General features: G+C 50.0%; 2 protein-coding genes across 2 annotated transcripts in view; one reads left to right on the plus strand and one right to left on the minus strand.

Moving 5' to 3' along the window:
• LOC139279934 (cytosolic 5'-nucleotidase 1A-like) overlaps positions 1 to 17,698 on the plus strand; it is a 205,934-nt gene extending 188,236 nt beyond the window's left edge. Inside the window, exons 5-6 of the mRNA XM_070899277.1 lie at positions 16,459 to 16,643; positions 17,087 to 17,698. Coding sequence (XP_070755378.1) covers positions 16,459 to 16,643; positions 17,087 to 17,428 — 527 coding nt within the window. The 3' untranslated portion in view covers positions 17,429 to 17,698. The remainder of the gene's footprint in view (positions 1 to 16,458; positions 16,644 to 17,086) is intronic.
• nipal3 (NIPA like domain containing 3) overlaps positions 1 to 25,434 on the minus strand; it is a 144,809-nt gene that overhangs the window by 6,822 nt on the left and 112,553 nt on the right. The window lies entirely within an intron of this gene.

Here is a 25,434-nt window from a genome sequence, read left to right on the forward strand (position 1 = left end):
TCAGAGCCTCAGTGAGAGCCACCAATTCAGCCACTTGAGCCGATAAACACCCTTCTAGCCATCCTTCCCTTCTAACCTGTCCGCTCCTATCTACCACGGCCCATCCCGTTCATATGTCCTGTTGATATGGTGCCGGGACCCATCTATGTATAGATCCATGTCTGCCTCCTCAAGCGGGGTTTCACTAGCCTGACTACTCGTCTTCTCCTGTCGGGCTACACTGATGCTCCTCTCCCTCCGTAATGATCCACCCTGCAGCATTGTTACAGTTGTCTTTTATTGTTACCGTCCCGTTGGGGGGGTAAGAGCATTGCTTCCCAACTAGCTCTTCGTACGTCGGATACTGTTTTTAGCCTTCCTGTGTTAAGCAATTCTACCAAAGAATGCTGGGTATGTAGGATAACGTGTCCCAACATTACTATGCCACTGGCCTATGTCTGTACCCGTGTAATTGAGTCACGACCGCATTATGATCGTTACTGTGGTAGGTATAGATTCTGGTCGGGTAATCCCAGGGCTGGAGGATAGAAACATAGAAACCTAGAAAATAGGTGCAGGAGTAGGCCATTCAGCCCTTCGAGCCTGTACCACCATTCAATATGATCATGGCTAATCATTTTGCAACTTCAGTACCCCATTCCTGCTTTCTCTTCATACCCCGTGATCCCTTTAACTGTGAGGGCCACATCTAAATCCCTTTTGAATATATCTAACGAACTGGCCTCAACAACTTTCTGTGGTAGAGAATTCCACAGGTTCACAATTCTCTGAGTGAAGAAGTTTCTCCTCATCTCGGTCCTAAATGGCTTATCCCTTATCCTTAGACTGTGACCCCTGGTTCTGGACTTCTCCAACATCGGGAACATTCTTCTTGCATCTAACCTGTCCAGTCCTGTCAGAATTTTATATGTTTCTATGAGATCCCCTCTCATTCTTCTAAATTCCAGTGAATATAAGCCTAGTCGATCCAGTCTTTCTTCATATGTCAGTCCTGCCATCCCGGGAATCAGTCTGGTGAACCTTCGCTGAACTCCCTTAATAGCAAGAACGTCCTTCCTCAGATTAGGAGACCAAAACTAGACACAATATTCAAGGTGTGGCCTCACCAAGGCCCTGTACAACTGCAGTAAGACATCCCTGCTCCTATACTCAAATCCTCTCACTATGAAGGCCAACATACCACTTGCCTTCTTTGCCGCCTGCTGTACCTGCATGCCAACTTTCAATGATTGATGAACCATGACATCCAGGTCTCGTTGCACCTCCTCTTTTCCTAATCTGTCACCATTCAGATAATATTCTGCCTTCCTGTTTTTGCCACCAAAGTGGATAACCTCACATTTATCTACATTATATTGCATCTGCCATGCATTTGCCCACTCACCTAACCTGTCCAATCACCCTGCAGCCTCTTAGCATCCTCCTCACAGCTCACACTGACACCCAGCTTAATGTCATCTGCAAACTTGGAGATATTACATTCAATTCCTTCGTCTAAATCATTAATGTATATTGTAAATAGCTGGGATCCCAGCACTGAGCCTTGCGGTACCCCACTAGCCACTGCCTGCCATTCTGAAAAGGACTTGTTTATTCCTACTCTTTGCTTCCTGACTGCCAACCAGTTCTTTATCCATGTCAATACATTACCCCCAATACCATATACTTTAATTTTGCACACTAATCTCTTGTGTGGGACCTTATCAAAAGCCTTTTGAAAGTCCAAATACACCACATCCACTAGTTCTCCATTGTCCACTCTACTAGTTACATCCTCAAAAAATTCTAGAAGATTTGTCAAGCATGATTTCCCTTTCATAAATCCATGCTGACTTGGACCAATCCTGTCACTGCTTTCCAAATGTGCTGCTATTACATCTTTAATAATTGATTCCAACATTTTCCCCACTACCGATGTCAGGCTAACAGGTATATAATTCCCTGTTTTCTCTCTTCCTCCTTTTTTAAAAAGTGGTGTTACATTAGCTACCCTCCAATTGATAGGAACTGATCCAGAGTCTATAGAATGTTGGAAAATGACCATCAATGCATCCACTATTTCTAGGGCCACTTTCTTAAGTACTCTGGGATGCAGACTATCAGGCCCTGGGGATTTATCGGCCTTCAGTCCCATCAATTTCCCTAACACAATTTCCTGACTAAGAAGAATTTCCTTCAGTTCCTCCTTCTCACTAGACCCTCGGTCCCCTAGTATTTCTAGAAGGTTATTTATGTCTTCCTTCGTGAAGACAAAACTTGTGAGAGCTTGTTTGAACTTTACAAATGCAGTTTCCTGATCTTGGAAGGGTTTCCCCCCTTTGACCGGGTCCTGTATAGCTTGGGCCATCTCGGCATATTTGGCGATAACATTTCTGCAGTAGTGGAATAGCCCTAGTACCTGCATGACCCCTTTCACAGTCCCTGACTTTGGAATTGATCTAATCGCCTCCTTTCTGACCTTGGGCATTTGTCTTTTCCCTTGTGTTATGATGTATTCTAGATATGTTGCTTCTTATTAAAGAATACACATTTTTTTTTAATTCTTTATAACCGTTACAATTTATTTTCCTTCTGAAACGTGGGAAAATATTCACTTCCAATTAAGAAGCCCAAATTAATAATGTCCAGTAATTTTTTTTTAATTTCATGCAGCGATGCCAAAGTTGTTTGGTGAACTAAATAAAACAGCTGTCAGTGGAAAGGTTTAATCCTCTGCCGGTTTGTAAGAAGGCCTGACGTCATTACGTGACTTTGCGGAAAAAAAAATGTTAAACCTTTCCCAATATCAGAATACGGCATTCATTTTAAAAAGGTTTTCAAACCGAAAATTTAAATCTCCTTTACTGCAGTAGAAACTTTCCCGTAATTTAAAATCATTACCAACATAAAGTGTCTTTTATCTCTTTTCCAATGTGGTGAAGGTTTCATATTCACACTTTGAAAAGGAACCGGAATTTCACCGTGGCCACGATGGAAGTTCATTAACCATCAAGCTTTGCTGTTACCCCTTCTTAAAACCCATTCAAGCGAGTGTACAAGCAAGTGTACAAGCGAGTGTGTAAGCGAGTGTGTAAGCGAGTGTGTCAGCTAGTGTATCAGCGAGTGTGTAAGCGAGCGTTACATACAATTGGTCAATTACAATCCCTACCGTAAGGTAGAGGAACTCCCGATTCCTCAAACCCTCCTAATACTGATAAGCCCTACAATCTGAACCATGTGTCAGATCCATTCACTGCCTTCAGTATCCACTTTAGTGACCATCTTTTATCCCCCTTACAAGCCTGATTTAGCACTCCGCTTCCTGGAGCGCAAACGCCAAATTATTTGAAAGCTTGATAACATTAGCGCCTGGCGCTAATTTTGAAAACTTTCAAACGAGGCGGTCCCCAATTTCTTCTCCTCAGATACTGAAAGTGGGAAGACAAGTTAATAAAACTGCTTATCTAAACAGGGGCCTGGCATGTGAAACCCCAAGAGGTACCAGTAAACCTGTATAAATGATTGGTCAGGCTGTAAGCACAACATCGTATCTGGTGTTGGGCGTCTTGTTTGTAGAAAAGTGTTGTGTCCTTGGATGCTCTAACAATGACTCCACGAGGCAGTGTGTTGTACTTGAACTGTAGTGACCTTAGTCCTTTATTTGTTAACTCCAGAGTGAGGATCACACCTGGTGGCCTGCCTTTTATATTAGGCCAGGCACACCTGTACAGGTAACCTACAAGTCTCCCACTGCAGTGCCCTCTGGTGGCACACCTTGTGATAGTACCAACAGTAGCCATGTAGGATGCATGACATCACTCTCCCCTGAGCCTTGAGTGCAAATCGCCTCTGCATTGATTGTGCTCTGGGCTTAGCTCTCTCTAGGCTCTATCTGATTGACCCTTGGCAGGTCGTTTCAATCTTGGGTGAGCGGTTGGTGCAGTAGAGTGCTGATGGTTACTGTTTGTGTGTGTCCCTGACCACTCCATTCTGTGCCTCCGCCCCCACCCCCCCACATATAGATTATGCTGGAGGCTCATTGCATTCATATACATTTGTGGTTCCGGTGTGAGACAAGTACGTTAGACTAGTGAGATACATTATCGATGCAGTGACCGGTGCGAAAGGACAAACTAATTCCAGACTGCTGGATGGTGTCCCTGCAGTCTGGTGGCAGCGCAGTGCCCAGTGCTGGCAGTGGGAACCCGGTTGGCTCAAGTTGCCTGCTCTCGGGCCTAGCATCGGGCAGGTTCACAGATGCCTGTGACCTCCCTGTCCTCTCCTTGCGTCCAGGGTCACTGCTGCTCCCTGAGGAGCTGTCGCCTAGCAGTGCACAGGGAACTGCTGACTCGTTGGCCTGGGCGTTATTTGGTTTGGGATCCTGGCTGGTCCCGGTCCCCTTTGGGGGGACTGTGGCGGGTGACCCTTCATTTACGGGTATGGCCTTGGTGGCGATGGGGTCTGGGGGCTGCGCCTTAGCACAATTTGCTCTTTCAGGCTCATGGTGGTTGGTGCCATCGGGTGCCTGTGAGGGGGAGCCGATCAGGGGCAGGTATCGACCTCCTGAGGTCGCTTGCTCTGCAGCTCATGTGTGTTGGCTGCTTGTGGCCATACTCTGGTCCTAGGGACGCAGGCTACAGCATTGGGTAGCTTGCTGGACCTGTATGCTCCCGATGGGTGTCTGCCCGCTGCATTGGCTGCGTGCAGTTGAAATCCTACATCGCACAACTTTTCATTACTTATGATGGATACTCTGTAGCTCCGATTGCGATCGCGCGATTTTTCCTCGCTGGTTGCATGTACACAACTCTGATCATCAGTTACACATCTTGTCTAACTCACAGTTGCTATTACATTGCTTGAGTGTGTGGAACTGTCCCTTTAATTGTAGTAGGTTGCAGATCTCCTTTAAGAGAGCCTTGCTTGCTTTACGCCAATCCTCTTCTCCGTTTGGTGCCACGTGTTGCTCCATCAGCGCTGCACCTCGTGGTCTGGTCACTGCCACCTTTTTTCTCAGTGCCTCACCTCGGGGTTTGGGCGCATCTTTCCTCCATCCACGATGTCGACTGCTGTGATCCTCTTCTCCCCGGATTCTGCCACCGAAGCTGGGAAGTCGCCTTTGGATCCGATTTTCTTCCTCCGGAGCCTAGAAGGTGCATTCGGGTCATCTCAGCTGGATCATCTCCACGCAGTTCTGCTGAGCGGTCTGTGCCTCGGGTGCTGTGCTGGTCTGCTCTCTGGTGCCTCTGAACGCGGAGGACATCGATCGCTGGAGGGTTGAAGTCTTCCCAGTTCCAATGGATCTTTTCCATCCACCTTCTGCCGATCACCTGCAACAATCCACGGGGGTAACTTGTACACTGCGCCATCATGGAGTACCTTTACATTCGTACTACCAATGACTAGGATAATTTCATCGGTGTAGGTGCGCAACTTTGTCTGAACTGGGACCAACTTGGGTCGTTCAGCCTGATTGTCCCATAGCCTCTCAAAGGCTTCTTGATTCATTACTGACTGGCTCGCGCCTGTGTCCACTGCCATGAAGACTGGAACGCGATCTATCTCGACTTCCATCTTCAGCAGGGAACACTCGGTGGTGCAGGTAAACATGCCATACACCTCATCGTGTGGCTGAGCTGCCTCTCTGCCTATTGATTCATAATCCGTGCTGGGTTCATGGCCATCTGCAGACTCTTCATCGACTCAGTGAGTCATATTTCTCTTACACATTCGCTGAAGGTGGCCCTTTGTACTGCAGCTTTTAAACACATAGTCTTTAAAGTGGCCCTGGTGAGCCCTGTGATTCCCTCCACCATGCCAGCATGGTGCTACTCGATTAGCCCCCCTCAGCAGACTCTGAGTTAAGGGACTCTGGGGCCTGTTCTCTCTTCCCTGAGAAGATTCGCGTTCTACAGTCCAATCTCTAAAAGGTGCCATTCTGTGCACAGTACTTGCCGGGTTTGAGTCCTGAGGATGAGTAATCCACCTAGAGCCGCAGGTCGAGGTCATGAATGCCTGGCTCACAGAGACGGCCTTCTGCAGTGTGACTGTGGTATCCACAGATAGTAGCTTATGAAGAAGGACCTCATGGCCGATTCCAATGACAAAAATTTCCCGCAGTGCTTCGGTGAGGTGGTCGCCGAAATCACACAGTGCCACCAGTCTCCTGAGGTTGGCGACGTTTTTCGCGATTTCCTGGCCTTCGGGCCGTCGGTGGGTGTAGAACCGGTGTCTGGCTGTGAGGATGCTCTCCTTGGGCTTGAATTGCTCATGGATCAGGGTTACGAGTACCTTGTACGTCTTAGTCGTTGTCTTCGCTGGTGCCAGCAAGTCCCTGACGAGGCCATAAATGGTGGGCCCACAACTGGTTAGCAGGATAGCTCTGCACTTATCAGTCAGTGTGGCCGGGTCGTCTCCTGCCAGGTCGTTTGCTGTGAAGAAATGGTCGAGTCTCTCCACAAAGGCATCCCAATCATCACCATCGGCGAACTGCTGCAACATACCAAGGGTAGCCATTTTCGCGTGAAGATCCGTAATCTTGTCGCCAATTGTTGTGTCCTTGGATGCTCTAATAATGACTCCACGATGTAATGTGTTGTACTTGAACTGTAGTGACCTTAGTCCTTTATTTGTTAACTCCAAAGTGACGATCACACCTGGTGGCCTGCCTTTTATATTAGGCCAGGCACACCTGTACAGGTAATATACAAGTCTCCCACTGCAGTGCCCTCTTGTGATAGTACCAACAGTAGTCATGTAGGATACATGACAAAAAGGAAGACTTGCATTTATTTAAAGCACCTGTCTCCACCACCGGACGTCCCAATGTGCTTTACAGCCAATGAAGTACTTTTTGAAGTGTAGTCACTGTTGTAATGTGGGAAATGCGGCAGCCAGTTTGTGCACAGCAAGCTCCCACAAACAACAATGACCAAATAATCAGTTGTTTTGTTATGTTGTTTGAGGGGCCTTGGTTTAACGTCTCAGCTGAAAGACGGCACCTCCGACAGTGCAGCACTCCCTCAGCACTGCACTGGGAGTGCCAGCCTAGAGATATGTGCTCAAATCCCTGGAGTGGGACTTGAACCCACAACCTTCTGACTCAGAGGCGAGAGTGCTACCATGCCTGAAGAAGGATTTCAAAGGTGAAGAAGAGATTGACTAAGAGGAGAGACGACAGGAACAGAAAGAAAATTATAAGGAGATTCAGTAGAGATGTTCAAAGTTCTGTGGGCTTTGCTCAAACAAATCCAGAAAACCTATTTCCTCTCTGAGTGAGACAATAACTGGAGGTGGTGAATTGAAGAGCAAAGGGTGGTTAGGGGAATGAGTGCCCACAGAGGGTTGTTCAGACATGGACTGCCTGGCAATGCACAATGGGGGAGACCGGATATCCTCTTTCTGTGCGTTCAGTTCTATAATGGTCTGTGTATATATTGGCCCAGAAATCCTGGTTTCTCCTTCCCACGGGTGTTCGACTGGATTCTATAAAAAAGATGCGCACCTATCTGTTCCTGCTGTGCCCATGCGAGTTCCCGGCCCTGAGGCCTCCACTGACTGCATGTCGCAGCGCGTGAACGTCAGGACGTACGCAGGGCTGGAGCTGCAGTCACATGGCTCTGGGCAGCCAATCACGGTAAAGTATGCTGTCATTCACAATAATGGGAATTCCGTAAGTTGGACTTCCCATTATTATGAATGAGAAACCCTCCAAACACACAAAACACTAATAAAAATTAGAAAAAATACACTACATATTTAATATTAATTTAAATTAAAGTTATTTATGTATTTTTCTTTAATTCCGATTTTTTTAAAGTTTTTTAAATTATGGTTTAAAATAAATTTAATGTAGTGGGCAGGCTTTTTAAAAATAAAATGTGTTTTTATTTTATTTTATTATGTTTTTGTGTGTTTTGAAACTCTTACACCTGCAACAGTAGGCTATGCACCTGCTTTTATCAGGCGCAAGAGTTTTGAGAACACTTGCCGGGCAGGATATGGGTAAATCCCGCAATCTTGCCCGTGCAAATGTCCTCGCTCCCGAGATACGGAGGATCTGTTGAGCTCCAGCTTTACAGATCGGAAAAGCTGTTTTTTTTGGCGCATGAGCATTGTGCACTGAAAACCGGCTTTTGCGACGCCTTCCCGGGTCCGTACACACCCCGCACGCACCTCGCACGTACCCAGCACGCACCCCATACACACTCCATATGCACTCCGTACGCACCCTGCACGCACCTCGCACGCACTCCGTACGCACCCTGCACGCACTCCGTACGCACCCCGTACGCACCCCGCACGCACCTCGCACGCACTCCGTACGCACCCCGTAGGCACCTCGCACGCACCCCGTACGCACCCTGCACGCACCCCGTACGCACCCCGCAGGCACTCCGTACGCACTCCGTATGCACCTCGCACGCACCCCGTACGCATCCCGTACGGACCCGGAGAGGCCGGAATTTCAAGGCCATTATGTATTTGTTGGAAATGTGGAAGGTCACTTTAAAAGCCACACTGAACAAAGGCCACACTGATCACAGAGCACATTCCACTCTCTCTCCAGTAAATTGGGGCCCTGCACTGAGCCTCTTTGAGCACCACTAATGGTGTTACGGGCTGTGAAATGAGCTGCCGGGATCTGATGGAACTCGAAGGGGAAATATTTGCACGGTTATGTAGATAGTGTTCGGGAATAGGACTTATTGGATCACTCTTGCAGAGCCGGCTCAGACATGATGGGCCAAATGGCCTCCCTCTGAGCTGTCCAATTCTCTGACAGTGTCTGATGTGAGTGTTTCTGATTCTCCTGCTGCAGTATATTATTGTCCAGTCCCCCACTCCACCTGCTGCCTCACATTATCGAGGCTGAATTCATGTCATCACTTGCACACAGCAGTGGCATAGCTGCCCATATATAGCAGTGCGACACATGCCAACCACAGCGGAATTAGGCCTGCAGCCAGCTGGCACAGAACCTTACCCTCGCACACTAACCGCGAGCCAACCTTTCCCCACAGGCTGACAGTGTGTTAGAGACTCAACACTCTCTCAGCAGTCCCCGCTCGACATCACCCCCACCCCACAATCCCCACCCCACCCCCACCCCACCCCTCCCTTCCCCCACCACAATCCCCTTCTCTACCCCTCCCCACCCCTCCCCTCCCCCACCCCAACCCCACCACAATCCCTTCCCCCACACCTCTCCTCCCCACCCCACCCCTCCCCCACCGCAATCTCCTTCTCTACCCCTCCCCACCCCTCTCCTCCCCATCACAATCCCCTCCCCCACACCTCCCCTCCCCCACCCATCCTCACCTAATGTTGGTGCGCCTGATCCCAGGGGATTTAGAAACATAGAAACATAGAAAATAGGTGCAGGTGTAGGCCATTCAGCCCTTCTAGCCTGCACCGCCATTCAATGAGTTCATGGCTGAACATGCACTTCAGTACCCCCTTCCTGCTTTCTCGCCATACCCCTTGATCCCCCGAGTAGTAAGGACTTCATCTAACTCCCTTTTGAATATATTTAGTGAATTGGCCTCAACTACTTTCTGTGGTAGAGAATTCCACAGGTTCACCACGCTCTGGGTGAAGAAGTTTCTCCTCATCTCGGTCCTAAATGGCTTGTCCCTTATCCTTAGACTGTGACCCCTGGTTCTGGACTTCCCCAACATTGGGAACATTCTTCCTGCATCTAACCTGTCCAAACCCGTCAGAATTTTAAACGTTTCTATGAGGTCCCCTCTCATTCTTCTGAACTCCAGTGAATACAAGCCCAGTTGATCCAGTCTTTCTTGATAGGTCAGTCCCACCATCCCGGGAATCAGTCTGGTGAATCTTCGCTGCACTCCCTCAATAGCAAGAATGTCCTTCCTCAAGTTAGGAGACCAAAACTGTACACAATACTCCAGGTGTGACCTCACCAAGGCCCTGTACAACTGTAGCAACACCTCCCTGCCCCTGTACTCAAATCCCCTCACTATGAAGGCCAACATGCCATTTGCTTTCTTAACCGCCTGCTGTACCTGCATGCCAACCTTCAATGACTGATGTACCATGACACCCAGGTCTCGTTGCACCTCCCCTTTTCCTAATCTGTCACCATTCAAATAATAGTCTGTCTCTCTGTTTTTACCACCAAAGTGGATAACCTCACATTTATCCACATTATACTTCATCTGCCATGCATTTGCCCACTCACCTAACCTATCCAAGTCACTCTGCAGCCTCATAGCATCCTCCTCGCAGCTCACACTGCCACCCAACTTAGTGTCATCTGCAAATTTGGAGATACTACATTTAATCCCCTCGTCTAAATCATTAATGTACAATGTAAACAGCTGGGGCCCCAGCACAGAACCTTGCGGTACCCCACTAGTCACTGCCTGCCATTCTGAAAAGTACCCATTTACTCCTACTCTTTGCTTCCTGTCTGACAACCAGTTCTCAATCCACGTCAGCACACTACCCCCAGTCCCATGTGCTTTAACTTTGCGCATTAATCTCTTGTGTGGGACCTTGTCGAAAGCCTTCTGAAAGTCCAAATATACCACATCAACTGGTTCTCCCTTGTCCACTTTACTGGAAACATCCTCAAAAAATTCCAGAAGGTTTGTCAAGCATGATTTCCCTTTCAAAAATCCATGCTGACTTGGACCTATCATGTCACCATTTTCCAAATGCACTACTATGACATCCTTAATAATTGATTCCATCATTTTACCCACTACTGAGGTCAGGCTGACCGGTCTATAATTCCCTGTTTTCTCTCTCCCTCCTTTTTTAAAAAGTGGGGTTACATTGGCTACCCTCCACTCGATAGGAACTGATCCAGAGTCAATGGAATGTTGGAAAATGACTGTCAATGCATCCACTATTTCCAAGGCCACCTCCTTAAGTACTCTGGGATGCAGTCCATCAGGCCCTGGGGATTTATCGGCCTTCAATCCCATCAATTTCCCCAACACAATTTCCCGACTAATAAAGATTTCCCTCAGTTCCTCCTCCTTACTAGACCCTCTGACCCCTTTTATATCTGGAAGGTTGTTGGTGTCCTCCTTAGTGAATACCGAACCAAAGTACTTGTTCAATTGGTCTGCCATTTCTTTGTTCCCAGTTATGACTTCCCCTGATTCTGACTGCAGGGGACCTATGTTTGTCTTTACTAACCTTTTTCTCTTTACATACCGATGGAAACTTTTGCAATCCACCTTAATGTTCCCTGCAAGCTTCTTCTCGTACTCCATTTTCCCTGCCCTAATCAAACCCTTTGTCCTCCTCTGCTGAGTTCTAAATTTCTCCCAGTCTCCGGGTTCACTGCTATTTCTGGCCAATTTGTATGCCACTTCCTTGGCTTTAATACTATCCCTGATTTCCCTTGATAGCCACAGTTGAGCCACCTTCCCTTTTTTATTTTTACGCCAGACAGGAATGTACAATTGTTGTAGTTCATCCATGCGGTCTCTAAATGTCTGCCATTGCCCATCCACAGTCAACCCCTTAAGTATCATTCGCCAATCTATCCTAGCCAATTCACGCCTCGTACCTTCAAAGTTACCCTTCTTTAAGTTCTGAACCATGGTCTCTGAATTAACTGTTTCATTCTCCATCCTAATGCAGAATTCCACCATATTATGGTCACTCTTCCCCAAGGGGCCTCGCACAATGAGATTGCTAATTAATCCTCTCTCATTACACAACACCCAGTCTAAGATGGCCTCCCCCCTAGTTGGTTCCTCGACATATTGGTCTAGAAAACCATCCCTTATGCACTCCAGGAAATCCTCCTCCACCGTATTGCTTCCAGTTTGGCTCGCCCAATCTATGTGCATATTAAAGTCACCCATTATAACTGCTGCACCTTTATTGCATGCACCCCTAATTTCCTGTTTGATACCCTCCCCAACATCACTACTACTGTTTGGAGGTCTGTACACAACTCCCACTAACGTTTTTTGCCCTTTGGTGTTCTGCAGCTCTACCCATATAGATTCCACATCATCCAAGCTAATGTCCTTCCTAACTATTGCATTAATCTCCTCTTTAACCAGCAATGCTACCCCACCTCCTTTTCCTTTTATTCTATCCTTCCTGAATGTTGAATACCCCTGGATGTTGAGTTCCCAGCCCTGATCATCCTGGAGCCACGTCTCCATAATCCCAATCACATCATATTTGTTAACATCTATTTGCACAGTTAATTCATCCACCTTATTGCGGATACTCCTTGCATTAAGACACAAAGCCTTCAGGCTTGTTTTTTTAACACCCTTTGTCCTTTTAGAATTTTGCTGTACAGTGGCCCTTTTTGTTCTTTGCCTTGGGTTTCTCTGCCCTCCACTTTTCCTCATCTCCTTTCTGTCTTTTGCTTTTGCCTCCTTTTTGTCTCCCTCTGTCTCCCTGCATTGGTTCCCATCCCCCTGCCATATTAGTTTAACTCCTCCCCAACAGCACTAGCAAACACTCCCCCTAGGACATTGGTTCTGGTCCTGCCCAGGTGCAGACCGTCCGGTTTGTACTGGTCCCACCTCCCCCAGAACCGGTTCCAATGCCCCAGGAATTTGAATCCCTTCCTGCTGCACCACGTATTCATCTGAGCTATCCTGCGATTCCTACTCTGACTATCACGTGGCACTGGTAGCAATCCCGAGATTACTACTTTTGAGGTCCTACTTTTTAATTTAGCTCCTAGCTCCTTAAATTCGTTTCGTAGGACCTCATCCCTTTTTTTACCTATGTCTTTGGTACCAATGTGCACCACGACAACTGGCTGTTCTCCCTCCCTTTTTAGAATGTCCTGCACCCGCTCCGAGACATCCTTGACCCTTGCACCAGGGAGGCAACATACCATCCTGGAGTCTCGGTTGCGGCTGCAGAAACGCCTATCTATTCCCCTCACCATTGAATCCCCTATCACTATCGCTCTCCCACTCTTTTTCATTTGTAGGATCTTGCGGAGACATCGTTGATGGTATTTCTCCAGTGACTTGAGGTGTCTACTGTACATGGTCCATATCTCTGAGGGCGGGTATTACTACAGCGCTGTAGACCATGAGCTTGGTGGCAGATTTGAGGGCCTGGTCTTCGAACACTCTTTTCTTCAGACAGCCGAAGACTGTCCTGGCACACTGGAGGCGGTGTTGAATCTCTGCATCAACGTCTGCTTTTGTTGATAAGAGGCTCCCGAGGTATGGGAAATGGTCCACGTTGTCTAGGGCCACGCCGTGGATCTTGATGACTGGGGGCCAGTGCTGTGTGGTGAGGACAGGCTGGTGGAGGACCTTTGTCTTACGGATGTTTAGCTTAAGGTCCATGCTTTCGTACACCTCAGTAAATACGTCGACTATGTCCTGGAGTTCATCCTCTGTATGTGCGCAGATGCAGGCATCGTCCGCGTACTGTAGCTCGACAACAGAGGTTGGGATCGTCTTGGACCTGGCCTGGAGACGGCGAAGGTTGAACTAGTTCCCACTGGTTCTGTAGTTTAGTTCCACTCCAGCGGGGAACTTGTCAACTGTGAGGTGGAGCATGGCAGCGAGGAAGATTGAGAAAAGGGTTGGAGCGATGACGCAGCCCTGCTTGACCCCGGTCCGGATGTGGATTGGGTCTGTAATAAATCCGTTGGTAAGGATCACGGCCTGCATGGCGTCGTGGAGCAGGCGGAGGATGTTGACAAAACTGAGGGCATCCGAAACGGAAGAGGACGCTCCATAGACCCTCACGGTTGACAATGTCAAAGGCCTTTGTAAGGTTGAAGAAGGCCATGTATAAGGGCTGGCACTGCTCCCTGCATTTTTCCTGTAGCTGTCGCGCTGCAAAGATCATGTCCGTTGTGCCCCGTAAGGGACGAAATCCGCACTGTGATTCCGGGAGGAGCTCCTCGGCCACAGGGAGAAGACGGTTGAGGAGAACTCTCGCGACAACTTTCCCAGTGGCTGATAGCAGGGAGATTCCTCTGTAGTTGCCACAGTCGGACTTGTCCCCTTTTTTAAAGATGGTCACGATCACTGCATCTCTGCGATCTCCCGGCATGCTCTCCTCCCTCCAGATGAGAGAGATGAGGTCATGTATCCACGCCAACAGTGCCTCTCCACCATACTTCAGTGCCTCAGCAGGGATTCCATCCGCTCCCGTAGCCTTGTTGTTCTTAAGCTGTTTTATGGCTTTTCCAACCTCGTGCAATGTTGGGGTTTCACTGAGGTGGTGGCGGGTCAGATGCTGCGGGATGGAGTCGAGAACACTCGAGTCAAAGGCAGAGTCCCAATTGAGGAGATCTTCCAGCGGGCCCTGACAGCCTTGGTGTCCTTGATGAGTGTTTCCCCGTTCTTGGCCAGCAGTGGGGTGGGGCCTTGGGAGTTTGGACCATAGGTGGTCTTGACTGCAGTGAAGAATCCTCGCATATCTTGGCTGTCGGCCAGTTGTTGTAGCTCCTGTGCTTTCTCCATCCACCACCTGTTCTTTAGGTCCTGGGTTTTTTGTTGGACCTCAGCCTTGAGCCGCCTGTAATTTTGAAGTCACCCAGGAGGATCAATTTGTCGCCCGCGGGAACACGGGACAAGGATGTTTCGAGGTTGGAATAAAAACCCTCTTTGGTCTCATCCATTGCATCGAGTGTTGGGGCATACGCACTGATGACTGTGGCGCATTTTTTCTGGGATAGGGTAAGACGAAGAGTCATGAGGCGTTCGTTAACCCCGCAGAGGGAGTCTCTGAGGCAGTCGACCAGCTCATTTTTGACGGCGAGGCTGACTCCATGAAGATGGCGTTCTGCCTCTGGTTTCCCTTTTCAGAAGAAGGTGTAACCTCCACCTTGTTCCTTGAGCTGGCCTTCCCCTGCCCGCCGGGTCTCGCTTAGGGTGATGTCAAAGCGTCTAAGTTCCCGGGCAACTATGGCGGTGCGGCGTTCTGGCCTGTCGCTATTGGAGTTGTCCGTGAGGGTCCTGATGTTCCAGGTCCAGAACTTCATGTTAACGAAGTGGAAGATGCCTGTGCGTGAGTTCTTTTAACGTGGGGTGGTCGTTGCATACCGGCTACCACACAGGCTTAGCTGAGCGAGGTCTTGGTCCAGTGGCAAGGGGGTCCAAGATGACTGGAGACCAGGTACTGCTATATGGGCCTAATTACCTACGGCGAGGTGTTGGCCGTAAGCTCGTCGCCAAGTAGCGCCCTTGATGGTAGGAGGCCCGAGGCTTGGTTGGGGGCTGGCATTAGGAAGGTCAGTTGTCCGCTGGAGTTCCGAGGGATGTTTTAAAGTTTCTTCCAAAGTTTAAAAAAAAAAGTTTTCTAAAATTATTTAAAAGTTTCTCCAGAGGTTTTAAAACATTTCTCCATGTTGTTTAAAAGTTTAAAAGTTTTCCCAAATGTTTAAAAAGTTTCTCAAGTTGATTAAAAGTTTAAAAGTTGATTAAAATGTAAGTCAGTAGTAGGTTACTCCCTTGGCACCGCTCCATGGGCGCTGCCAGCTCTCTGCAGCTGCACAAAGCCCTGGCCAGGCCACACCCGGAGCACCGCGGGGAAGTACAGGCCCAGTCGTCCCCGAAGGGGGCCCAGACGTCCAGATGCCGCCGGGGGCCCGAGCGTAAGCTGGGTGTTGAGCAGTAGTTTCGGGTAGTTCCGGCCCCAGAGTCCCTTCGGCCAACTCAGAGCCGGCCACGGCAGCAACCCCGGAGTCCCGGAGGCCCAATCTGCGGAGGCGAAAGCACCATAATCCCCTCCCCGCCCCAACACAATCCCCTTCTCCACCCCTCCCCTCCCCACCACAATCCTCTCCCCACCCCAACACAATCCCCTCCCCACCCCAACACAATCCCCTCCCCACCCCACCACAATCCCCTCCCCCACCACAATCCCCTCCCCTCCCTACCACAATCCCCTCCCCTCCCCGCCACAATCTCCTCCCCCACCACAATCCCCTCCCCTCCCCACCACAATCTCCTCCCCCACCACAATCCCCTCCCCTCCCCACCACAATCTCCTCCCCGACCACAATCCCCTTCTCCAGCCCTCCCCTCCCCACCACAATCCCCTCCCCCACCACAATCCCCTCCCCGTCCCACCACACACCCTCCTGACTTGGAAATATATCGGTGTTCCTTTATCGTCGCTGGGTCACAATCCTGGAACTCCCTCCCTAACAGCACTGTGGGCGCACCTTCACCACACGGACTGCAGCGGTTCAAGAAGGCGGCTCACCACCACCTTCTCAAGGGGCAATTAGGGATGGGCAATAAATGCCAGTGATGCCCATATCCTGTGAATGAATTTTTTAAAACCCTCATCCTCACCACTCACCCTGTCCCCCAGCCCCACCCCAACCTCCCTTCCCCCCGCCCCTCCAAACCCCAACATCGACCTCGTGCTTGTCCACTGCCCACCCTCCTGTCGCAGTGCGCAGGGACCAACCAGGTTCTGGGCATGTTCCGGTCACGCTCTGATTTGGACTTAGGTACTGACTGAGTTTTTTCTCTTTGCCAGGGATTGCTGCCGCCACGATCTTCAGTCCCTATAAGGACTTCAGTGTGTCGGAGAGCCAACTGAGGGTGGCTTTTGATGGAGATGCGGTCCTTTTTTCAGATGAATCGGAGCAGATTGTCAAGGAGCATGGATTAGAAAAATTCTTTGAGCATGAACAGACTAATGAAAACAAACCATTAGCCATGGTAAGATTGCTTGCAGGTTAAAGGGTGAGGAAGGAGCTGGGTGGAGTGTGGAGACAGTGGGGATGGAGTGTGAGTGTGTCATGTATCTGACCCATTGCAAATGTCGCACAGCTCCGCTGTGTGGGGCACCGAGGTCTCTCAGTCAGCTCTTGGTGTTTTACTGAGAGGTACAGATCCCATCGTAATACTGACCATTCCATCAGTGTGAGTGTGAACACTCTGCACGGTGAGTGTGAACACTCTCTGCACTGTGAGTGTGAACATTCTCTGCACTGAGAGTGTGAACATTCTCTGCACTGTGAGTGTGAACACTCTCTGCACTGTTGAGTGTGAACATTCTCTGCACTGTGAGTGTGAACACTCGTTCACTGTGTGTGAACACTGCACTGTGAGTGTGAAGGGTCTCTATGCTCTCGGTGAATTGTATTAATTACCTGTTTCAGGGGCCTCTCAAAGGATTTTTGGAATCCCTGGGAAAGTTACAGAAGAAGTTTTACGCGAAAGGCCAGCGTTTGAAGTGCCCGATCCGCACATACCTGGTAACGGCTCGGAGTGCGGCCAGCTCAGGGGCCCGGGCGCTGAAGACCCTGCGGAGCTGGGGCCTGGAGACGGATGAGGCTCTGTTCCTGGCCGGGGCTCCCAAGGGGCCGCTCCTGCAGAAAATCCGGCCCCACATTTTCTTTGACGATCAAATGTTCCATGTGGAAGGTGCGCAGGAGATGGGCACCATCGCAGCCCATGTCCCTTATGGAGTAGCTCAGAGACACAGGAGGATGGTGGAGTAGGCTGGAGGGCAGTGGGAGCAATGTGCGGTATTGAGTCAAGTGTGGCTGGGGCCTGCTCCTGTGCATCTTGTGTGCTGGTCTGTACCGGCCCTGTCCCCCCCTCCCCGGCCTCCAACCCCGCCCCATGTATCCCCTCCCGCCGCTCCCGCCCCATGTATCCCCGCCCCCTGCCCACCACTCCCGCCCCTCTCCCCGGCCCCCACCCCCGCCCCATGTATCCCCTCCCCCCGCTCCTGCCCCATGTCTCCCCTCCCCCTGTCCCCCCCTCCCCCGCCCCATGTATCCCCTCCCCCCACTCCCGCCCCATGTATCCCCGCCCCCTGCCCCCCACTCCCGCCCCTTTCCCCGGCCCCCACCCCCGCCCCATGTATCCCCTCCCCCCGCTCCCGCCCCATGTCTCCCCTCCCCCTGTCCCCCCCTCCCCCGCCCCATGTATCCCCTCCCCCCACTCCCGCCCCATGTCTCCCCTCCCCCTGTCCCCCCCTCCCCCGTCTCCCACCCCATGTACCCCCTCCCCCGTCCCATGTATCCCATCCCCTGCTCCCCCCCGTCCCCCTCTCCTTGTAAACTCGCCTCTGCTCCTGCCCCTGCCCCCTGTCTCCCATCCTGCTGTACACCTCCGCCCCGCCCCCTGTTACCCCGCCCCCGTCCCCCTCCCCCTGTCCCTCACTCCTGTTCCCCCACCCCGCTCCTGCCCCCGCTCCCCTCCCCCTGTCTCCCGCCTCCTGTTCCAGTTGCTGGAAAGGGGCAGCATGTGAGCACCAGAGTCTGAGTCCAATACATTATCGCTCAGTGCTGCCTGTCGGGTGGAGCTGGAACCTGAGCAAATCCCGATGCACGGCTTTGATCCGGACCCTGTCCCTGGTGACTGGCAGACCTTGGGTATCCCAGTGACTGAACAAACAGAAGTCTATCTATTATATAAAAACTGAGATCACAGTACTGGTAGAAACTCGAGGAACTGTTGAGCTTAGAGTGAAGAAGCTGGAATGTTTTATCATTAACTGTAAATTATTGTGTGTGTTTTAAATTCCCTCAAACTTTGCTGACGTGTGTTCTGCATGTTGCACTTTGATAAGGAGGTGTGGAGTTAGCCTCGGCCCACAGCTACCTGAGGAGCTCAGAGCTTCCGTGGCAGCACCAGCTTTGCCTGCGTTGTATGTAGCAGCACGTCATACAGCAGCTCACACTGCCAGGCCCTGTCCGCCCAGGCCCTGAGACTGCGGACACCATGGAGCGAGCATGTTGGTAATCTGTGCTCACACGGAATCTGCTTTATTGAACGGCCAGCAATGCTCCCAGATTAATATGGAATTCACCTGGACCAGTTAGAACTGATTGAGAATAGTGAGGTGACAGGATGTCCCAGGGTAGGATCTGGGAGTGAGAGTGAGAGAGAGAGAGGATGGATCCCGTATACCCAAACCCAGAAGCTACTCCACTGTTGCGTACAATATATTGTCAGGGGTGTTTGTCCCTGTAACAGTCCCACCATATCCCCAACCCCACCTACCCACCTTCTCTCCATATCCCGCAGCTCCACCTAGCCACCCGCTCCCCATATCCCCAACCCCACCTTCTCTCTATATCCCTCAACCCCACACTAGCCCTCATTCTATTACCTGCTTTGCTCCAGTCTAACGGTTTGTATGTGTGTGGATCGTGGAGAAGTGTGTAACCCTGAGCAAGGCCCCTGGGCCGGGGAGAGCTGGGGTGTGTTTGTGAACAGAATCTGTACGGAGCATGCTCGATTCTGATTAGTTCTTTTGATTAGCAGCCTGAGTGAAGATTGGAAATATTTGTATGCTTGAGGTTTTGCTGTAATGTAGAACGATGTTACCTACCAGACGATGAATGTTATATTTATGTTACACATAGACGGAGTGTATGATCGGTGATCGGAGCACTTTACTTCAATCCACTTGGTATTCCATCAAACTGAAGGGTGAATTTTTATGTCATGAAGCATTTACCCTCGCAGTACAGTGTTGGCCCAGCAGCCCTGAGTTAGGGGGGGCTTCCTGTGACCAATGGGCAGGGAGGCACTGCGACTGTGGGGGCTGCATTGCTGTATCCCTCCATTTGTCACTGTTACTATGTTTCTCAGTTACTCTCACTCTATTACTCTGTCACTGTGACTGCATTACTGTACTCTTACTCTCACTGTTACTAACTGTTACTGAGGCACTACTGTGACTTTGCGACTATTACTGTCACTATTACTGTCAGCTGTGGCTCAGTGGGCAGCACTCTCGCCTCTGAGTCAGACACTTGTGGGTTCACGTCCCACTCCAGAGCTTTGAGCGCAAAAATCTAGGCCGACAGTCCAGTGCAGTGCTGTGGGAGTGCTGCACTGTCGGAGGTGATGTCATGCAGATGAGATGCCCTCTCAGGTGAATGTAAAAGATCCCATAGCACTATCTCGAAGAAGAGCAGGGGTGTTCTCCCCAGTGTCCTGGGCAATATTTATCCCTAAACATCACTAAAACAGATTATCTGGTCATTATCACACTGCTGCTTGTGCGAGCTTGCTGTGCACAAATTGGCTGCTGTGTTTCCCACATTACAACAGTGACTACACTCCAAAAGTACTTCATTGGCTGTAAAGCACTTTGGGACATCTTGAGATTGTGAAAGCGGCTATATAAATGCAAGTCTTTTTCTTTTTTGACATTGTGACAATTATTCGATTATAGTGTTACTGTATCACTTTTTTGTTGTGGTAATGTAACTGTGCACGTGTCCATCTGTTACTGTGACTGTATTAAAGTGTCGTTGGGCTCTGATACTGTAACTGTGAGACTGTCGCTGTGACAATTACAGGATCATTCTATTAGTGATACTGTAACTGGATTACGGAGCCACAGGAACTGTTACTGTCAATCCCACGGCATCACTCTCATTCTATGGCTGCCACTGGGTCAGGGAGTAGTCTGTAAGTCACAGTAATAATGGATCACTCTATCACTATCCCGCCTCATTTTATTAAAAGACTATCCGTCCACCACCGTGTCACGCCATTCAATTCTTCATTGTAAAAGTCTGTTTACTTTGGGGAAAATCAGTTTTAACTTTGGACTCTCTCCCTTAATGGACCAAAGATCGTAGCCCCGCCTTCTCCTGCTATCAGCTCTCAGACACGGCATGGCATAGTTACAGTCTGCTATCTGTGGGAACCAGGGCTCAGACCCTGCCCACTCTACCCTCACAGTCCCCCCGTCCCTCTCCCAGCCCCAGCCCCCCATCCCTCCCCCTGTCCCTCCCCCCAGCCCTCCGTCCCTCCCCCAGGCCCCTCCCCAGCCCCCTGTACCTCCCCCAGGCCCCTCCCCCAGCCCCCTGTCCCTCCACCTGCCCCCAGACTCTGCCCACTCTACCCTCACAGTCCCCCTGTCCCTCCCCCAGACCCTGTCCCTCCCCCGAACCCCCTGTCCCTCCCCTTGTCCCTCCCCCAGCCTCAGCCCCCTGTCCCTCCCCCCAGGCCCCTGTCCCAGCCCTCTATCCTTCCCCCCAGGCCCCTGTCCTTCCCCCCAGGCCCCTGTCCCTCCCCCCAGGCCCCTGTCCATCCCCCAGCCCCCTGTCCCTCCCCCGAGCCCCCCAAGTAGCTGCGCATCTTTTTTAACTCTTTCAGTCAATTGCCCGCGGGAAGAGCTCGACCGGGATTTCTAGGCCATTAACTCCCTGACCCCCCACAGACACTGCCTGACCCACTGCTTGGTCCGGTATTTCCTGACTTTGTTTCAGGTTTGTACCATCCACAGAGCCTTACCGACGATCGAGTTATGATCGATTGTACAGAGGGCACAGCTGTGTGAAGCAGTGCGAGTGGTTCTGCTCAATGGGCCCCACAGATTATACAGCCCGATTATACAGCACTGCCTCCTGGCACACTGCTGGAAACGTAGCAAGTTATTGCACTGAAACCAAAAAATAAACAGGGATCATACCGCACTGAATAATCAATAAACAACATGGAGCTCCTGCCCAACCTCAGCTCCGAGGCTGACCAGCTGTAACTCAGCCAGAGCAAGATGGAGGCAGACTGCACGCAGAGTGAACAGACGGCCATGGTTTGAACTGAGCCAAGTGCAAGCCCAATGATAATGGTCAGACCTCACCCAGCCTCTGCCCTCTACCTGTGCACCAACTGAGCAGACAATGATGTTCGTGCAGTGTGATGAGTTCACCAGGCCCATTATTTCCAGCTTCCAGTCTGGATGGTGCTTGCTGGAGTTGCTGGTCCGGACTCTGCTGAGGAAACTTGATCTCCAATGACACAGTATTTACAGCACAGAAACAGGCCGGCGTTTCTGCTCCACACCAGCCACCAATACTCTTCACCTAACCCCCATCAACAGATCCTATTGTTCCTTTCTCCCTCATGTGTTCATCCAGCTTCCCCTTAAATGCATCGATGCTGTTGTATATGCAGACTATGGATGTACTCTCTGTGCAGTCACTGTGTGGTTGCATCAGATGGAGACTTGTTACCTGATGTACTATCAATAAGGTTTACACTGTGTACATACATGCTGGCACCACTAGAGGGTGCAACTGGTGGAGACCGGGGGTTTCTTGCCCACCATGCTTGTGCCTCACTCTGGAGTTGGGAATAAAGGACCAAGGTCACTACAGTTTGAGTACAACACATTGCCTCGTGGAGTCATTCATAAGTACATTGCAGACATAACAGATACTATTCACCTCAACCACTCCCTATGGTAGCACATTCTGTATTCTCACCACTCTCTGGATGAATATGTTTCTCCTGAATTCCCCATTGGATTTATTAGAAATTTAGAAATTTACAGCATGGAAGGAGGCCATTTCGGCCCATCGTGTCCGCGCCGGCCGACCAAGAGCTATCCAGCCTAATCCTACTTTCCAGCTCTTGGTCTGTAGCCCAGTGGGTTACGGCACTTCAGGTGCACATCCAAGTACTTTTTAAATGAGGTGAGGGTTTCTGCCTCTACCACCCTTCAGGCAGTGAGTTCCAGACCCCCACCACCCTCTGGGTGAAAAAATTTCCCCTCAAATCCCCTCTAAACCTCCAGCCAATTACTTTAAATCTATGTTCCCTGGTTGTTTGACCCTCTGCTAAGGGAAATAGGTCCATCCTATCCATTCTATCTAGGCCCCTCATAATTTTATACACCTCAATAAGGTCTCTCCTCGGCCTCCTCTGTTTCAAAGAAAACAAACCCAGCCTATCCAATCTTTACCCAGACTGTCCAATCTTTCCTCATAGCTAAGATTCTCCAATCCAGGCAACATCCTCGTAAATCTCCTTTGTACTCTCTCTAGTGCAATCACATCCTTCCTGTAATGTAGGGACCAGAACTGCACTCAGTACTCCAGCTGTGGCCTAACCAGTATTTTATACAGTTCAAGCCTAACCTCCCTGCTCTTGTATTCTATGCTTCGGCTAATAAAGGCAAGTATTCCGTAAGCCTTCTTAACCACCTTATCTACCTGGCCTGCTACCTTCAGGGATCTGTGAACATGCACTCCAAGGTCCCTCTGTTCCTCTACAACATCTCAGTGTCCTACTATTTAATGTGTATTCCCTTTTCTTGTTAGCCCTCCCCAACTGCATTACCTCACACTTCTCCCGATTGAATTCCATTTGCCACTGTTCTGTCCACCTGACCAGTTGATTGATATCTTCCTGCAGTCCGCAGCTTTCTTCTTCATTATCAACCACACAGCCGATTTTAGTATCATCTGTAAACTTCTTAATCATACCCCCTACATTCAAGTCTAAATCATTAATTATACCACAAAAAGCAAGGGACCCAGCCCTGCGGAACCCCACTGGAAACATCCTTCCAGTCACAAAAACACCCATCAACCATTACCCTTTGCTTCCTGCCTCTGAGCCAATTTTCGATACAACTTGCCACTTTGCCCTGGATCCCATGGGCTTTTACTTTCATGACCAGTCTGCCATGTGGGACCTTATCAAAAGCTTTGCTAAAATCTATATACATTGCATCATACGCACTGCCCTCATCGATCCTCCTGCTTACCTCCTCAAAAAATTAAAACAAATTAGTCAGACACGACCTTTCCTTAACAAATCCATACTCACTGTCCTTCATTAATCAGTGTCTTTTCAAATGAAGATTTATCGTGTCCCTCGGAATTATCTCCCTTAATTTTCCCACCACTGAGGTTAGGCTGACTGGCCTGTAATTACTCAACCTATCCCTTTCTCCCTTTTTAAACAAAGGTGTCATGTATGTAACCTTCATGTAACTGTAACCTTCATGTAACAACACTGCATACTGTATACACCTAAGAAATGCACACCTTGACCACAGGGGGTGAACTTGTGGGAGACACTCCTCACCTGGTCATCCAGGTATATAAAGGGAGGTCCCATGCAGGGTCATCTCTTCTTGGGCCTGTGAATAAAGGTTCGGGTCATAGAGTGACCTTGTCTGCAGAATGTGCCTTGTGTGAATTCATAGTAATGTATAAGGACGCAACATTTGGCGACGAGAAACAGGAATCAATGATTCACAAGAATGGGCACCGGTAGCACAGAGGAACGGTATTGTGTTGGTGAGGACTGGGACGATTTCGTTGAAAGCTTCCAGCAGAGCTTTGTCATGAAGGACTGGCTGGGAGCGGCAGCGGCTGACAAGCGAAGGGCGCATCTACTGACCAACTGAGGACCTAAGACGTATGCGCTTATGAAAGACCTGCTCGCACCCGAGAAGCCAGTGAACAAAACCTTTGAAGAGCTCAGCAAACTGATCGGTGAGCACCTCAAACTGACGACCAGTATGCACATGGCCCGACACCGATTCTATACACACTGACGTCGGGAAGGACAGAGCATACCGGACTTCGTTGCGGACCTTCGGCGCTTGGCCAGCCTCTGTAAGTTCACAGACGCCTGCAGGGGGGAAATGTTAAGGGATTTCTTCATTGAAGGCATTGGCCATGCCGGGATTTTCAGAAAGCTAATTGAGACCAAGGACTTGACCTTGGAAGCGGCGGCATTGATGGCTCAGACCTTCATGGCGGGGGAGGAGGAAACCAAGATAATATACAGGCGCAACTCTGCTCCCAACGTGGCAATGGATCAGGGAGTTAACATTGTAAACGCGACTCATACCCCGCAGGCAGGCAAGGGCAATTCGACACCACCCAGGCAGCAACAGACTCTAGGGTGGGTCCGCAACAGAGACAATGGCAGGTTGAACGGACATTTACACCATCACAGTGGACAATACATCCCGGGATGGGGCCATTGACATCCACGAACAGAGTGCTCAAGAGTAATCAATGGGACAATCAGAGAGGAATGCCTGGTAACAGCTCTTTTGTTCACAACAATCTCAGCTCATGCTGGAGGTGCGGGGGCAGACATGCTGCAAAAACCTGCAGGTTTCAACAATTTATCTGTAGAAATTGTAACTTCAGTGGACATTTAGCCAGAATGTGCAGGAAGCCCGCAGCGAGGCTAATTTAGAAGGCAGATGAACCACAAGAGGAGTCTGCAAGGCAGGTTGATGCTTGGGACAAAGCAATGGACGCTGAAGTTCAGCGGGTTCATGTGGCAAACATCCACAGCTCATATACCAAAACACCACCTATGATGATGAAAGTCCTATTAAATGCATGGAGCTGGACACGGGCCAGCCAGTCACTTATGAGTGTCCAACAATTCGAGAAACTATGGCCACTCAGAGCTAGCAGACCCAAGCTAGAACGCATTGACATGCAATTACGGATGTACACCAAAGAGATCATCCCAGTGCTAGGCAGTGCAATGTTGGTGGTCACACATAATGGATCAGAGAACCGGCTGCCACTTTGGATTGTCCCGGGAAATGATCCCGTGCTTTTGGGGAGGAGCTGGCTAGCCAAGGTGAACTGGAAATGGGGGGATGTGCATGCCATTTCATCTGTGGAGCGAAGTTCATGCTCACAGGTCCTACAGAAATTTGAGTCACTATTTCAACCTGGTGTCAGGACTTTCAAAGGTACCAAAGTAG

Source organism: Pristiophorus japonicus, chromosome 14, assembly GCF_044704955.1.
Source record: "Pristiophorus japonicus isolate sPriJap1 chromosome 14, sPriJap1.hap1, whole genome shotgun sequence".
Taxonomy (NCBI): domain Eukaryota; kingdom Metazoa; phylum Chordata; class Chondrichthyes; family Pristiophoridae; genus Pristiophorus; species Pristiophorus japonicus.